This window comes from Gavialis gangeticus, unplaced genomic scaffold (genome assembly GCF_001723915.1).
Source record: "Gavialis gangeticus isolate Ggan-Ray unplaced genomic scaffold, GavGan_comp1, whole genome shotgun sequence".
Classification (NCBI taxonomy): Eukaryota; Metazoa; Chordata; order Crocodylia; family Gavialidae; genus Gavialis; species Gavialis gangeticus.
This window is the reverse complement of record NW_017728996.1, coordinates 28,844,359-28,862,113: the sequence shown is the minus strand read 5'-3', so window position 1 is coordinate 28,862,113 and position 17,755 is coordinate 28,844,359. Positions and strand designations below refer to the sequence as shown.

The window sequence follows — 17,755 nt, the reverse complement described above, 5'->3', positions numbered from 1 at the left end:
AAGTTAGATCTTCAAAATCTAATGATGTTTCATGCTGTTTTTCAATTTTTTACTAAAATTTTGACAAAAATTAAGTCCAAATTAATACAGGTGATTTTTTTTTATAGATTAAATAGAAACACAAAACTGCAATGGCAGATAGGCAGGATTCCCTCAGACATTCCTTCTGTTTCTAAGAACTGTTTTAGGCAAAGAATTCTGTGTCTGTGGTATATACACACGATGATTTGATTTCCTTCAGATGATCTCAAGATCTGATCTAGCAGACATGTACAGGACTGACTGCTCACCGCATTGTGCTTCTTGGAATTCTGTGAATAAAGCTACTTGTGGCATAAGTGTTTGCAGGATCAGAGTTAATATGCACTGAATATTTGGGAGTAACTGATGGTTAATTCTTTGCAGTTCATCAGGTGGCAGAACGTGTGGAGGCACTGGGTCAGTTTGTGATGAAGACCAGGAGGACTCTGAAGGGCCATGGTAACAAAGTCCTCTGCATGGATTGGTGCAAAGACAAAAGAAGAATTGTGAGCTCTTCCCAGGTAAGGAAATGTGTTAGGAGCTTTTCAGTCACTGATGGGTGTTGTGCAGTTCTGACAGCTATAGTAGAGAACAGTAAATGGAAATAAAATGTATGGTTAATCTAAGTCTTTCATAATTAAGGCATTCGCATGGCAACATATTTGTTAAGCACAAACCAGACTAATAAATAAAGAATAGAATTGTGTTGAGCATCATCACTACACTTGATGGAGGTAGTACTCTAAAAACCTCTTGACCCCCTTTTGTACAGAATTTTCAAGGGTCCTTTAGCACATTAGATATGCAATTTTATAGTAAGATTTCATATCATTTACACATACTGGTCTGCAACATCTCATGCTTACCATTTGCATTAGCATATAGAAAAAGAATTAGGATAGGGAGAAATGAAAAGTGCTGATTTTTTTCCCTAGAAAAGTCCTGTGCCACCTGGAACCATGAAATTCCTTGAGTTGTCCTTGCATTTAATCTGACCTTAAAATAAATATAACTCAGCTTGCTACAGCTATTGCAAATGTTGGGGCATTTTGAGGATTAGTTGTGCTGTCTGTTCAAGAGCTATCTCCTATCACAAAACTGATCTGACTGAGACATAATGAGATAAATATCCTTTACTTTTAGGTTGCTGGTTCATAGTCAACCTAGAATGGTAGTGACTGGAATTTGTTACCAGTATATCTGGCAGCTTCTTACATCTGACCTGTGTGTGTTGGCCTATAGCAAATCAGTTGGTGTTCACAGTGTAGTGCCTAATATTTAGAATTAAGTATTTATATTACAAGTTGCTGTCAGAGTTACTGCTAATTGGCTCTGTTCATAGTGATCTCTGCAAGGAGATTAAAGACTGAAAGTTTAATATGCTATTTTAAAGTGGTAGATTATTAGTGTGTACAATTGAAAGCAAAAGAAAGAGGCTTTAATTCACCTTAAAATATGTGTTCTGAAAAAACCCCTCAGTAATTCTGTGAACTGTGAGTCATTCTGGGATTTCTGCTATTTCTTTTACAGGTAATTAAGATCTGTGTTCTGTTTTAAACCACTTAGTTCATGCTCATTTTGTATTTTATTAAACATTTATTTTGTGATAAGTCCAGATACAGCAAATAAACAACTTGCTTCTACCATGCAGAAAAGATGAAAAATATTATGTATATAAGCTAAAGATAATAGGCAAAGACATGGTATGATTATATAGTGCACTACTGGCTATGTGTTCATGATTGCTATTTATAGATATCTTAAATGGGTGGCTAATGGTTCAATTAGAGTTAGAACTAGGAAGAAGAAAGGAGAGGACTAGGAAGGGGAAAATGGATAAACAGAGGGATGTGAGGAAGAGATGCAACTGTGCCTTGGCAGGTAATAATTAGGTCCTAGGCTAGGTAAACTCAGGAGAGAAATAAAGTAAAGGTGACTGTTTCCTGAGAAGATCTGACCTCCATGGTTAGTGTTAAGGAGAGCTGTGTCCATTCCCTTAGCAAGGCTAAGGGAAGATCTTTTAAGGCTGTTTTTCCTGAGCACACTGGAACATGGGGTGTGTTTCTCTGTATAAGCCTTTTAGACACCATTTACTCATCAACATGAGAAGAATGGTGTAATTATCTCGCAATTAGAGAAATACCAAGCTGATTTCAGTGGTGTCACTAATTTGGAGCAAACAGCATTGCAGCCAGCAGCAATTATGTGAAGGTGGTGCAGAAGTTAACAGTAGTGTTTGCACAGATCTCTGTAATGTGGGACTCAAAATACTCTTGGTTTCTCTCTGTCTGCCTTTTAATTTAGGATGGGAAGGTGATTGTGTGGGATTCCTTTACTACCAATAAGGTAAGAAAAGTTCAAATCAAGTCTGTAGTTTCATTGAATCATAGAACATTAGGGTTGGAAGGGACGTCAGGAGGTCATCTAGTCCAATCGCCGGCTCAAAGCAGGACCAGCCCCAACTAGGTCATCCCAGCCAGAGCTTTGTCTATCCAGGTCTTAAAAACCTCCAAGGATTGAGATTCCACCACCTCTCTGGGTACCTGTTCCAGTGTTTTACTACCCTCCTAGTGAGAAATTCTTCCTAATATCTAACCTAAACTTCCCTTGCTGAAACTTGAGACCATTGCTCCTTGTTCTGTCATCTCACCACGAGAACAGTCTAGCTCCAATCTCTTTTGAACCCCCCTTAAGGCAGTTGAAGGCTGCTATTAAATCCCCTCTCAGTCTTTTATTCTCTAGACTAAATAAGCCCAGTTCCCTCAGCTTGTCCTCATAAGTCATGTGCCCCTGAACCACTTTTGTTGCCCTCCACTGCACTCTCTGCAATTTGTCCACATCCTTTTTGTAGTGGTGTGCCCAAAACTGAACACAGTAGTCCAGATGTGGCCTCACCAGTGCAGAATAGAGGGGAATAATTACTTCCCTGGACCTATTGGCAATATGTCTACCAATGTAGTTTCTATATGCAAAGCCAAATTTTGGCTGCATTGCATGGTTTTGTGAGGTGGGACAGGGACACTTCCCACTCTGTCCTCCTCAATGTGCCAGAGCTGTGGTACTCATCAGCAGGGTGCTTAAGTACTTGGACGTGAGGATTTCCAGCATTCTGCTTCCTGACTGGCCTTTGACCATGTTATTTCTCTGTTTATGACCTGAGTGCAGAGCAGAGCTGGAGAAGTGCAGTCTTGGTGCTTGCCCCTGGCTGCTTTAGCCATTTTACCCCCAGATGCCCCAACCTCTAATGGGCCCCACATGCCCCTGCGACTCCTTCTTGGCCCCTTCCACTGCATCTCAGATCTACGTAACCTTAGTGGAGGCTATGGGTAGTAAAAACAAGCATTGTCATGCTGCATTGGGAGTCCAGAATGGGAAGCTTTATTGCATTCTTGCAGGTACAATAAGTCTTACACAGTTGTTTGTGAGCAAATTGCAGTAAAGCATGAATTTGATTAACTCTGCATTTGCAGCTTAGCCTAGGGAAATGTATGACTTGATGTATTTCACTTGAATTTTGTTCTTCTAAAGCCCTTTGATTTGAGGACAATAAAGGGTCCTCTTGAAGTAAAGATCAGCTCTTTGGTGTTTAGTTTAAAGAGAAAAATATATCAGCTCTGTTTCCTATTTTCATTTTAATACAATGAGTACTCCTAAGGGCACTTAAGCAGTTTCAGCCTCATTATCATTGTTTTAACACAAATTAGCAATGTAGTAAAAAAATAAGGAGTTGATGCTTGAGATATAAGGGACATGTTGTATTTCAGGAGCATGCGGTGACAATGCCATGTACATGGGTGATGGCGTGTGCATATGCCCCGTCTGGATGTGCCATTGCTTGTGGGTAAGGATAAACTCTTGCAGCTTTGAACCTGGTGGATCTTTCTATGTAACTGAGTATGTCTGTGAGGTGCAATGTAATTCCATGCAGAGATACCCATAATAGGGCTACCTCAGGTACTTGCAGTATATCCGTATTAGAGCAGCACTTCACCTGAGCTAGTACACCCTGCTTCATACCCAGGCTTATTTGTCCATGTGAAGCACTATACTGCTGCTGGTAGCCGAGCTACCTCAGGTATTGCTGCATAGTGTGTCATGGAAGTGATGCACCATAGTCCCAAGGACATGTAGCTAGTGGAGATGCAACAAGATTTCAAAATGTACCTTTGTCCTTTCAGACACATCTTGGAAACTGTGGGAAGGGGTGTGTTGCTTGATTGTTCTGTTGGGAGTTGGGGAGGAGGGGAACAACAATCCAAAATTAAACTGAAGGTTAATTAAAAAAAATCTGCATATGTGACATTGTCTGTGCATCACTGGAGTTGGTTCACAACTTTACAGATGCTGACAGTCAGATCACTGGGATGTTGTGGACAGCTAAGAAATATCCAGTGAGTCTGATTGTTTCCATACTGGTTCATGCTCACGTAACTCCATTGACTTCAGTGGAGGGACTTCTGATGTGTGTCAGCAGGAGAGGAAAACTGAACCCAAAACAGGGCCTCTTCCAGCACCCCTGGGATGCAATGAGCATCTTTCTGTTGCTTTCACTGTCTGGTGGATTGGGTTTTGCTGGATCAAATGCAGGTTTGATATAGTCCATAATGTATCCTTTGATTACCTCATGACTTTATTCATATGAAGCAGCTATCTTCATGAATTCTTTTCAGTATGTATTCTTAAATTGAAATCCAAGATCAGAGTCCCATTGTGTTATACATTGTAGAAATCAGTCTTCTAGTGACTTAGGATCACTTATTGCCCTTGGCTTGTATTTGTGGCTGTCAAAGGGAATTGGACAACATGTGCACATCTAGGGGGACATAGGACTTTAATGCTGTACTAAGTTTTATGTGCCAACTTAGTACGCAAAGAAACTGTTACTGCTGTTTTCTCATCAGTAGATTGTAGAACTTCAGGTGTTAAATACTTACTCCAAAGAATGCTCTGTAGCACATGCAGTCATTTAGAGCAGTGGTGCTCAACCTCTTGCCTCCCATCCAGATCCAGTTTGCAAAGCTTTGTCATCCAACCCAATGGGCTCCCCATGGGTCTGGAAATTTGGCTGCAGGGGAGCAGTAGCAGTGTTAATTGCTTCCAGAGCCACAGTAATTAACACTGCTATTGCTCCTCCACCACCACTCCCCCACCATCATGTTTCCAGACACTGTGGCCACATCTGGTGCATGGAATAATGCCAAGACAGCAGATCACACCTGCAGACTGACCCTATGCAGGATCCAACCTGCAAACTGGCCCCACGCTACTCATTTGACCTGTGGAGCCAGATTGGTTGAACACCACTCATTTAAAGCATCTGTCTCCAGGCAACTTAGGATTTGTTTGATTTCTTTTTTTTCATTCTGTAAATGTCTTTAACAGTGTCTTTTAAATAGCATCCTTACCTTAAAATTGTGATAAAACAGGTGAGGATTCCCTTGGCGAGGGGAATCCCAGATGCTGTTATACAGTGGAAATCTATACTTGTATGGGTTTTTGACACTGAAGAATTTTTAGGACATTTCACTCTTGTTTGCTTATCATCCCATATTTATTGTTGTTAGTGATTTAAGAGTGTTTTCTGTATCTTTTCTTTGCCATAGTGGCCTGGACAATAAGTGCTCTGTGTATCCACTGACATTTGACAAAAATGAAAATATGGCTGCAAAGAAGAAATCAGTTGCAATGCACACAAACTACCTGTCTGCCTGCAGCTTCACTAACTCAGACATGCAGGTAAATGCATTCACTTGCACGTTACTTGGGTATAATGCACAGTCATGAGCTTCTCTTACCTTTGTCAGCATAAGGAGATGCAGATCACTCCTCCCTGCACCAGCAAGGGTCTGTGTGCCTCAGGGGGGGTGTCCCGTTCTGCACAAGGGAGATACCCCTTCTTTAAGAGGCAGCTTCTGACTCAGCTGAAAACTTCATAGGTGCTCTCACTGGCAGAGGCTATAACAAGGAGGATCTGCTGAACCCATTGATCTAGCTGTCATTGGCAGTAGCACTGCCTGGTCATTTGGAGACTTGTTGGTGGGAGGGAAAGATTACTGCACTGGTATTCTGTGCACTTTCCATTGCAGGGGTCTGTGCCAGCTTGGGCTTTTATGAGGTGAAATAGAAGAGTAACATAGGAAATCTAACTGTGTTTAAACTCCATCACCCTCACAACCTGATTCAGTTAGGACTAGGTTCCAACTGCTTGGAACCATTTTTGTCCCATTTATTCTATATTCCTAGCCTGTTTTGCTATTGTACTTATTGATCTTTCCTCCTTATCTATTATGTAATTGAGGCCCCAGATCAGGGCCCCATTGTCTTGGGTATCATATGGCCACATATCTGGAGTCAGTCAGTCTCCACCCCAGAATGAAAGACAAAGGGGTAGGTGAAAGGAAGTACCATTATCCTCATTTTAGAGATGGGGAACTGAAGGGCATAGAGATTTGTAGGATTTGCCCAAGGGTGTATGGGGAATCTATGGAAAGAATATAGGAGAGGGAAAACAAGAAATACTGTCCCTGTCTTCTTCATGCCAGCTTGCTGCATTAACCACAAAGGATCCTGTATCTGTAATATATAAACATCTAAAATATCCTACATCTACAAGAATGTGAAAACCTAGGAGCAATGAAAGAACCAAGATAATCCTCAACCCCAGTCTGTTTTTAGAATTTTAATTGATATTCTACACATTAGACTGCAGCAAAATAAATGGAGTAGAAAGTATTTCCATTGTGGAAGCTGGATAGAAAGGCATATTTTACTTTCCTTCTCTTAAGATATTTACAGCTCTTACTACGGGAATATCAGGTATGATTGCTTCTATTTCAAGACATGAGATACCCAAGAGTAAGCAGTTATTTGCTATTCTGTGGTTTCAGTAATGAATCTGAGATGCTGATTCAAGCCTATTGCCATGGAAACAGAAGGAAGTCAAGGATCTACCCACAGTGCTCCAGAGTGCTTAATTGTGGTCTTAAAATGCAGGAGGCCAGTATAATTAGGGCAGGGCAAAACATGAAGTCTAACTTGGATGAAATGTTGTTTGTGAAATACAGAACCAGCTTTTTGCTTTTCTGGATATACTTATGTGAACTGATGCTTTTTATTTTTATAGGGTTTAATTATTCTCTGTGCTTAATGAAGAAGTAGCAATACCGGGAAGGAACTCACATTCTCATAAAGAAAATTGTATAGCTATCATGCAGACTGGTATAATATTATTTCTCCTTTGTGCAATATTAATAGTGGGTTTAGGGCCTTTCTGTGTACAGGAATACATGGTCCCTGTCCCAAAGAGCTTACAGTCTTGCTACACAAAGATATTGCCCCGAGTGGTATTTTATAGTCCTGAGGGTAACGGATTAAGGTAGTCTGGTGAAATGAAGAGTGAGATTAGAAAAGCAAAAATAAACCAGCAGTCCAGTCCTCCTTCAGGATGCTGCTGCTTGATAAAGGGTTGTAGAAAAACATGTTTTATCTCCATAGCTTGTGGAATGGCCTTGGGATCAAATTTCTTATAACATAACTAAACCAGGACTATAATGAGGCTACAGAATAAAATATGTGCCATAAACAGCACAGAGGATTTCCCTCCACTACCTTTCGTTTAAGCATTAGGGAACATTAAGGGTTTGTATGTACAGAGGAGCAGTTTTCTTCGTAGTTCACATCAACTTTTGACTTACTCCCAACCACAGGCTAAACCCAATGTAAATTTAAAGGCCTTTTCCTGCCTGTTATCAGCAATTGGTGATTCACTTTGCAGGGAACAGACAAAACCTCACATAACTAGGCCCTCTCTCTGCCTTTACTGTCTGTCTTTTTCTGCATAGCAGCAGGAAAGCCTGGTTGCCACACACCAAGCTAGAAATACCCATAATTAATAACAATAATGATACTTTCACTTGAAGATCCTAAAGTATTTTATCTGCAGAAGCCAAACAGAACCCAATGGCTGAACTGGGGATTGAATTAGAGAGCTCTTGACTTCTGTTTTCTTGCCCCAACCACAGGGCAAAAGGCTTATATCAGTGACAATACATTGTTTCTGATATGTTGTACAATACGACAGAGTAAGTTAGACTCATCAGTAGCCCTCCAAATACCCGTGTATTTCAGACCTGATTTGGTATTACTGGAGTGAGCACATGTTTGTTAAAGGAGGAAGGTCATATGTGCTTTACCGTCAAACCTATTAACATGCTGACTATGCTGAATGCTTCCACAAGGTGGCAGATGAAGACCTTTGAACCAGTGTTTCCAAATAATGTAACAGCAACTAGAATCAAGTTAAATATTTTAGTCCTGTTTTAATTTTGTATAGGAATGTTTGGATTTGAGCTCATAATATTTCCAATCGAACCACAGACTTCATAAAATGTATTGCATTCCAGAGCTCAAAGTGGGTAACTCCTTAAATACTCTACCGGCTGCTCTTTCCTGTGTCATCTTCTTGGATGCTTGTTTGTGTATCAGAATGGGAAGATACAGATATCCTACCAAGTAGAAATCTCAACATCTTGCACTACACCTTATACATTTTCTTCCAGGATCTAACTTCCTGAACCTAAACATTGGGTTATAGCTAATTTAGGACTCTAGTCTGCACCTATGATCTCAAAATATTACCATATCTCTATGCACAATGAACACATGCAGCACAGTCTGTTACGATTCCTGCTATTTTGCCAACCTCAATGTATGGAAAGTGTTACTGGATTTGAGTTTCTACCATAAAAATAATCTGTGTACAAACAGAACATGCAGAAATTCACCCATGTTTCTTCTAAAGCTTGCATATAGCAAGCCACCTCTGCAATTAAGACACAAGCACTGTGGTTTCTCATTCTGTGTACTAAACTAAAATATTAGACAACATCTCAATGTGCAGCATGGTTGCATAACAGCCACTGAGTGCCACAGGCCAATTCTGAGTGCTTGAGAACCGTCAGGATTTGAACATGGTAACAAGCCACAATCACATGTGTTTTCAAGAGACAGTAAGCCAGGGGTGGGCAAAATATGGCCTGCAGGCCGGATCTGGCCCACCAAGGGATTGTATCTGACCTGAAGCAGGACACTTAGCCCTGCCTGGACCAGGCTTGGGGGGCTACCTGAACTGTGGCACATGCAGCTGGTCCCACTGACCCCAGGCACACAGCAGGCCTGGGGCAGCACAATGGCTAGACTCTGCTTCTCTAACAGTGACTCCTTCTGGCTGTTGCTGCCAGTGTCACCACTGTTGCCGGCCCTGGCCCTACTATGTGGACACCCTGGCTGGTCAGCCCCACCCCCACCACTGGGGGCAGCAGTACAGAGTGGGTGAGTTAGGGTCTCCATAGGAACCAACCCTGAACCCCCATGGGCAAGGCATTCTTAGCGAGGCAGGTGGGATGGGGCCCAGGGTGGGTGGGGAGTGGCATCTGGGAGCAGGGCAGGCAGGTGGGGTCAGGGCCAGGATCACAGGGTGGTGATAGTATGGGGCCAAGGCCAGAGCAGAGTCAAAAACTGCTCTCCGCATGACAGATCATGACTGGTCCAAGCTGATGGGGGAGGGCATGGAGCGTATACCCATGACCCAGCCCCTGCTGCTTCCACTCCAACATTGACATGCACAGACAGCCATAGTACAGCATGGCTGCAGAGCAGTGCAGGATGGCCAAATCCCACCCTCCCACAACAGCTCACCATATCTCCCTAAGTGGCCCTCTACCCAAATAATTACCCACCCCTTTAGTAAGCAAATAAGAGAAGCTATTAGCAATGATTGGTCATTACTCATCCATTCCCATGTTAATGATCCATTCAAAGTCCAGGACAATGTAGGGGTGATGGATTTGCCAAACAATTGTCTAAACATGCTGATGCACACAAACAACTCCACATCCATTGGTTCTAGGTCTGGCTGTTTCATACAGCACAAATACTGGTAGGAAGAAGTTAAGCATATCTAAGCCCACCAACTCTCCATTTAACCCTTTTTTCAGATTCCAGCTTTATAAACTTGAACAGGGCAGACATCTGGTGATGAATCTGGTGCCATGTGCTTTCTTGAGTTATAGAAATGTCAGCGGATCATGGACTGAGGTCAGCTTCCCAGACATCTGAGAACAGAATTAAGCCTTTATTAAGTGACTGTACATTTGATGTTGATCAGTCTTAGTATTCTTGAGCTCTTTTCCACTTTGTCATTTTCGTTTCAGGAAAATCATGCTTAGATCCACCTGGATTTTCTGACTGATATTTGCTACACATTAAAAATTTCCAGCTGTGTGTGTGTGAGTTGGTCAAGTACCCAAAGAAACTGGTAACAACTTTTATGTATTTTTTATTGTTGGTCTTTTTCTCCCTTTCTGTAGATCCTGACAGCAAGTGGAGATGGGACTTGTGCCCTTTGGGATGTTGAGAGTGGACAGCTTCTGCAGAGTTTTCATGGGCATGGGGCAGATGTTTTATGTCTGGATCTGGCTCCTTCTGAAACAGGAAATACATTTGTTTCTGGGGTAAGTGAGATATTTTATTTTGTGATGGAAAACCAAGGAATGAGGAAAGGGAAAAGGAAGGATACATAATAAAAAGGGAGATACATGATCTTGTTAAACCTGGTAATAGATAAATTGCTGGCACATTTTCAGGCTGGATCAAATTAACTCTCTTACTATGGGGCCAGACCCAACCCATCACACTGACTGTAGCTCTGCTTAATTTGCAAGTACCACCCTACATGAATTGATGTAGCACATGATCAACAGCATCCACAGAGATGAGAAGAGACAAGTAAAAGTGCATGTGGTGAAGGTGCACCTTTTAGAAGGTGATTGAGGCCTTTCCTTGATTAATTATTACATTCTTACCTCAAATTCTATTACATTGCAACATCCTTTTGCACTTGGATCCTTCCTTCTCTATTCACTCAGTTCCTGCTGGGTGCATGTAAGAGAGTACTCAGTTCGCTTTCTTGGTCAGTATGTATGATGCCTGTATTAGGGGAGTGCGAAGTGGGCTATATTCAATTCAGATACGGCCCAATTCGGGGGACAGTGATTTGATTCGTTGATTTGGATCACTGTCCTGATTCGATTCAGCTGAATACGAAACTGAAGATTCGATTCTGATTCAGAGAATCAATGATTTGTCCATAGACACAGCTTTAAATGTTTTCGTTACATACCTCATGATACCAGGTGAGGCTCGTGAATGCTGAGATGGTGGGGCGGATGGAGCGTCCCACAGGAGCGCAGGGAGGCCCCCTGCCTGCTTGGCAGTAGACCCGGAAATGGACCATGGCATACTTCTGGTCCACTTTCAGGTCCATCACCAAGCATGTAGGGGACCTTCCCCGCACCCCCGCAGCTCAGTGAATGGCCGTGGGAGATGCCAGCTGCTCCTCCAGACCCAGGAGGCACCAGTTGCTGAGCCAGGGGGAGGTGGGAGGTACACCACATGCTCTGCAGCAGACCTGGAAGTGGACCGGAAGTGCTTCTGATCCACTTTCAGGTCTGCCACCAAGCATGCTGGGAACCACCCCCACGCTTCTGTGGGACACTCCATCTCAGTGTTCATGAGCCGCCTGGTACCTTGAGGTATGTAGAAAAAACATATAAAGCAGTGTCCATGTCCGAATCGTCAGTTCTCTCCAAATTGAATCGGAGGGTTCCGATTCAATTTGGAGAGATTAAAGGGTCTCCTGATTTGATTCGGAGATTCGGCTGCCAAATGAGGCCGAATCTCTGCCAAACTGAATCAACAACTGAAGCTTCACGCAGCCCTAGCCTGTATCACTTCTTGCTAAACTCCTTCCCAGAAGCCTTGGGGGCTGTGTTAGCCACTGCACAAGTTAAAGCAGTATTTATTACAAGGTGTAGGGCCAAATCCTCAGTGCTCTCTGCCCCCAGCAGCACCAAGGGCGCAGCAGGCTTGCCTGCTTCTGACCTTGGCCCAGAGGTGACAGGACTATAATGGCAGCACACACTATGTATGCCTCCTGGCAGGCAAGAGAACTACAGGAGGAGGTGGTAAGGCTTCAAAGGCAATCATCGATTCTGTGCTGGAGGAGACCTCCAGGACTGTGGAGGAAGACACAGCGCTAGAGACACAGCACTAGAGAAAAGAGAGGACATGGACACCCAAGAGGGTGGAAGCTGGAGGCTTGTGACTTCTAGCAACGAGCAGAGATCTTCACTCTCATCTGCAGTCATTCATCTAGAGAACAGATATGCAGTCCTAGCAGCAGAGAGGGAGGAAAGGAGCACGTTCCATTGGTGGTGGAAGACAGGCCAGGCCTTACCAAGGTAGGAAGGATCAAGATGACTGTCACCAAGAAGAAGCGACGGCTGGTGGTGGTTGGCAACTCCCTTCTGTGGGGGCAGAGGGAAACATCTGCCAACCTGACATGTTGTCTCGGGAAGTCTGCTGGTTGCCTGGAGCGCAGATCTGAGATGTCATGGAGGGATAACTGAGGTTCATCTGGCCCTCTGACTACTATTCCATGCTGCTCATCCATGTGGGCACCCATGGTACTGCCAGGGGGGACTCTGAATGTATCAAGAGTGACTACAGGGCTCTGTCTACAGTTAACGTGACAGTTAACTCAAGTTGGCTGGCCTGCCAGGGGGTGTAAGCTAATGCTCAGATAGCTCAACTCATCAGCCGCTAACAAGACGACTCAGTAGGATGGATGGAGCCTAACTCCACTGAGTGCTTGTAGTGCCCCAGTGTTTTCCCACAATTCTCCTCTTGTACCCAAAAAGGATAGACATGTTCCCCCCACAGTTCATTGGGAAAGAATCATAGAGCATTTCCCTTTACTGCAGTGCAGAGAATTTTGGGATATACCCCTTACATCATTGTGCCATTCAAGAGTGTGCAGTGCCGGTGTGGATGTGGCTGCTCTTCTTGAGCAAGGTTAACTCAAAGGAAATGGCCCAAGGGTTAAAAAAAACCAAAACAAAAAAAAATTCAAGTTAACCTCTCAATGAAGACTTGGCCAACCCTAATTTGATTCTGATATAGCTACAGCCTCTTAGCATGTATGATTAATTTATACAGGTTTCCCTCGCTTTATGCTGTACATGCGTTCCCGGAAAACAGAACAAAACTCAAATTCGCGTAAAGGGAAACCACTTTACAATATAACAAATAAGGATACGTTCCAAGTCCTAGACTGCACTGACTTCCACACCCATTTCTTCCACTTTTATAAGACAATTGTGGTCCTCACCAACAGCAGACAGTACACACAAGCACAGGGCACTATCATAATGGGGATGGCAACTACAGAAATGAGCTCGTTGTCACAGACAACAAGCAAGGAGCACAGATCCACATGAGACTATATTTTGGTGCTTGTTACTCCCACAGTGTACCACACAAAGTAGCTGACTGCAGGCTTCCACCACACCAATCACATAAGAGCAAACATGCCTTGCATATAATGAATTTTTGGTATAAAAAGGGTCATCGTATAAGAGCGAATGCACACATACAGAAGCCACACAAATTTGGGGAAACCTGTACTGGTATATAGGAGCTTATAGCAGCATAGCTATTTCTGTGAATCTGGTAAATAAGATTACACAGGTAGAGCTGGTCCCACACCTGCTTTGCACCAATTTTAACTGTCTAGCTAAAAATCAAATCTCTAAATAAGAGGGTCAAATTTGTACCTAAATTTTGAGTGGCAAGGCCTTCATATCACTTTTGCTGCTCCCTCAGAACTATGCCAAGCCTGTCTTCAAGACAGCTCAGGCCTGACCCCTCAGCATGCAGTCAGTACTTAACTCCCTCTGAATGCCATGACAATAAATCTCTTGCCATATTTGGAGCACATTGAATAGTTTTTCTTAAAGATCCTTCCTCCACATGGATAAATCACCATACTGTCCTGTCAAGAACTTCATGCTTCAAGTGCCAGACTGAGTATTGTACACCTTCCAGTGGAGTACCAAGGGTCCCCGGTGCCCAGGGGCCAATGCCTCCATTTGCGCATCCCCCCGGGATAATCCAAGCAGTGTGCAAGGCTGAGGCAAATCAGCCTGTGCAGGGCCCCGCCTCCTGCCCCAGGGCACATCCATGGGGGAATTACCAGCACAGCACCCCAGCTGCGGGTAGAATTTCCTGCCGGAACAGCAGAACAAGTCCACAACCTGCCAAGTAGGTGGGTGGGCCACGCAGCAAATGTGGGAGGCTCTCTGGCCAATACCTGGGGGACATGGCCCCCTACCACCCTCTGTCAGTATGCCACTGCGCACCTCAAAGTCCCATAGGAGTGATGAGTATCCAAAGAATGCAGCACTGGGCACAGGATAATGGGTGGGCTTTGGAAACTAATGCACTGACTCACCTTCCAATCTATTTCCATATCTTGGAAGAAGAGACGGTAGTTGGTACTTCAGTAAAAGAAGGAATGTTTCTTTTTTTAAATAATGATATCATAAGTAAAAAATATACATATTTTAATTGCACAAGAGATTTGAGAGAGGGAGCTGGATCACGAGGAGACTTTATTTTAGCCAGCAATTATGTCTCCTTTAAAAATAAATAATGCATATGCAACAGTCTGCTGAGGAGGAATGCACTAGCTAAGCATGAATACTAGCAGGCTTAGCCTGTAACGTGTTCACCATGTTCCTCTGGTGGCTGCAGGGACCTGAAGAGAAAGGCAAGTGCCTCCCTTGGCTAGCATGTAGACTAGTTACTGCCCCCTTTTTTATCATGTCCCAATTTTCATAGTAATCGCTGCCTTCCCCACCCCCTAAAAGAAAATCTGGGGGGCAGGTTACTTGACACTGATATTAAACATTTTCATTTTCATTATTAATATTAAAAAGTACTTGGAGACCCCCAACTTGGATTAAACCTGATTATACTAGGAACTGCATAGAAATTGTGTATATGCACACAAATATACATTTATGTATATTTGTGTGCATATATGCATGCATGTGCACACATGCATGCACACACACACAAAGAGATGGTCCCTGCTCTGAAGTGCTTGGAATCTAAATAATGAGAGACAAAAACTGGGATAGAGAGATGTGGGGTGACAGGTCACAGCAGGTTAGTGGCAGGAATGAGATTCCCAGTCCAGTACTTTCCCATGAGATGGTTGTGGGCCTGATCCTGTGAAGTGCTGGGTACTCTTAGGAGGAATTAGGTATTTTCAGTGGAAGTTGTGAAGGTATGTTGTATCTCCTTGCAATATTCAACCAAGTTAGAAAAATAGCTTCTTCCCACAAAACCACCCTCAAATTTCGGCCTCCTAAAGCATCTTAAAGACTTAAAGGACAAAGAAATGTGACAATAAAAATAAAACATTAAATACATTTTCAAAGGATGATCTCAAAGCAAGTTGAAAAATTCTTCATGCTCTCTTTCTGTCACTGCTATGTTTAATACCAAACTGCAGTTAATCAAATAAGAGCCGTAAAGAGGGTTAAACCTGGAAAAGTGGAGTTGATGCAATTGTTTCATTTTGTAGCTCAGTGTATTTACAGTGCACTATAAAACTTTAAATGGCAAATACTAATTTTTTATATTGAACATGTTAAGTGATGACTGAGTCAGACAACTTTAGTGACTCACTGCATATCACAGAATGTGACTATGGAAACGGCATTAGGATAGCAGAGCACCACAAAGTGTTTTTTAGTGTTTGATGAAATGGTGGCAGCCTGCATTGACACCCCTAGGCTGGGTCTACAAAATAATTTACTTTCACCTCCTGCTATTTTACTGCATCTGCCCTGTTGGCAGCACCAAAATGAGTACTGGTCTACAGTGGCCACTGAGGATTTAATCACTGTGTTGTGCAGTCCTCTCAGTTCTGGTTGCCTTGGTTTTAGGGCCTATGTTATGAAAATATTTGTGGCTTGGTTTTTCATGATGGGGAGTACCTGCAGCTCCCTCTGACACTGAATGGAGCTGTGAGAACTCACAAATCAGAATGTTAGACCCCAGAGGTTTCTAACACTTGGCACCCAAAATCAAAAGCCCCTTTTGAGAATGTGAACCCACGTGTCTTGCAAAAGGCTGCTCGGCACTAAAGCCAAGCTTAGCACTTGATAGAAATCTGTCTCCCTGCACGATGCTCAACCCATCAGTGCTGCCCCTGTAAGAGAAGGGAAGCCCACTCTGCAGTGCAGTGTAATGAGTAAGCCTGAAGCCCTTTCTGTTTATTTAACTGGTGTTCACAATAAGAGGATGTTTCCTGTGGGGAAAAAAGGAAGGACATAAATGGGACAAAGGCTGAAAAAAGATATGCAAAGCAATTTTAATTAAAGCTTAGTTCTGTTGCCTGTAATGGTCTGACAGCTCCTTTTATAGACACTCAAGGAGAATGTTATATAGATTTGGTTACATTTTTTAGTCCAGAAAACATCTGCGAGGTTCTTCTGTATAATTTCACTTCATTTGTATCTGTCAGATACCTAAGGAGAAAATCTCAAAGGGACAGTGGCCCAGCTCCTGTAGGAGTATTTAATACTATCATTGAATTGTGGTGTGAACCAAAGTACCGGCATCTCCCATTACTCAAACACACGTGCAAAACAAACAGTGAGTGGTGTTGGCTGTAAGGTTTGCCTCTGCAATTTTTTTGTTTTCTGAATATAATGCTCTCAAAATCTGGAGCTGCTTTGCTAGAGTTTATCCTACTAGGAGCTGTGATGTTCCAAGTGCCAAGAGGTAGTTGGGACTCAGTGGGTGCTTTGGCCACATGCAGGGGGAAATTTTAGTGCAAGACCTAGTAGTGATATGTGTATAATCAAAATGATTTTTTTGTTTTTAGGGGTGTGACAAGAAAGCAATGGTTTGGGACATGCGATCTGGTCAGTGTATCCAGTCCTTTGAAACCCATGAATCTGACATCAACAGTGTCAGGTCAGTGTATTCCTGGCAAAGTACATTGACATTGTTTTCATGTGAAGCTCTATATTAATTTAATTTTTAAATTCAACCTTATCTGAATACCATAACATACTATATTTTTTCTCCACACAGGTACTACCCAAGTGGAGATGCTTTTGCCTCTGGTTCAGATGATGCCACAGTACGTTCATTCAGCAAATTCATTCACAATTGTTATTTCTCAAGTCAGAAATCTTAAGAGTAAGGAGCCAAATTCACAGGGGCTAAACTGGGCCCAAGACATCATACTATTGTATGACTATAGGGGAATTCTTTCAGAAAGAAATAAAAGCAGTGCATTAAAAAAAAAAATACATGCAGAGGCGAGTTCCCACCTTGAAACAGGCATGCCTGTTGACAAAAATGGGAGTTGCACAAACAGCCAAGAGAAAACAAACCCTGCAATTTTACTTGTGGCTTCAGAAAAGGTGTGTATGAAATTACAGCTTGACATCACACCATTAAAATATATTCTGGACTGCATATTCTCCACACTGAAGCTGTTGGGCTCAGTACAAGAAACAGCAGATTAAAATCTTTCTTATAGGAGAAAACTAGGTGATCTCGTAGTCCTGCTTTGAGCAGGGGGTTGGACTAGATGACTTCCTGAAGTCCCTTCCAACCCTAATTTTCTATGATTCTATGGATATCTAGGCTTAAAAATCTCATTCCTGAGCAAGCTGTTAGGGGAGAACATGGCATGTCTTAGTCAGCATGCTACAGGAAAATATAATTATCCAGTAAGACCCCAGTGCTGCAGTCAATGCTCTGGGTATGGGTGGCTGGCAGCCATGGGGTTGACATCGCACAACTGAAC

General features: G+C 42.9%; 1 protein-coding gene across 1 annotated transcript in view; it reads left to right on the top strand.

Moving 5' to 3' along the window:
- The first annotated feature begins 373 nt into the window (after window positions 1–373).
- Window positions 374–17,755, top strand: part of GNB5 (G protein subunit beta 5) — a 27,458-nt gene continuing 10,076 nt past the window's right edge. Inside the window, exons 1-7 of the mRNA XM_019504230.1 lie at window positions 374–542; window positions 2,326–2,367; window positions 3,786–3,862; window positions 5,625–5,757; window positions 10,389–10,532; window positions 16,820–16,911; window positions 17,032–17,080. Coding sequence (XP_019359775.1) covers window positions 450–542; window positions 2,326–2,367; window positions 3,786–3,862; window positions 5,625–5,757; window positions 10,389–10,532; window positions 16,820–16,911; window positions 17,032–17,080 — 630 coding nt within the window. The 5' untranslated portion in view covers window positions 374–449. The remainder of the gene's footprint in view (window positions 543–2,325; window positions 2,368–3,785; window positions 3,863–5,624; window positions 5,758–10,388; window positions 10,533–16,819; window positions 16,912–17,031; window positions 17,081–17,755) is intronic.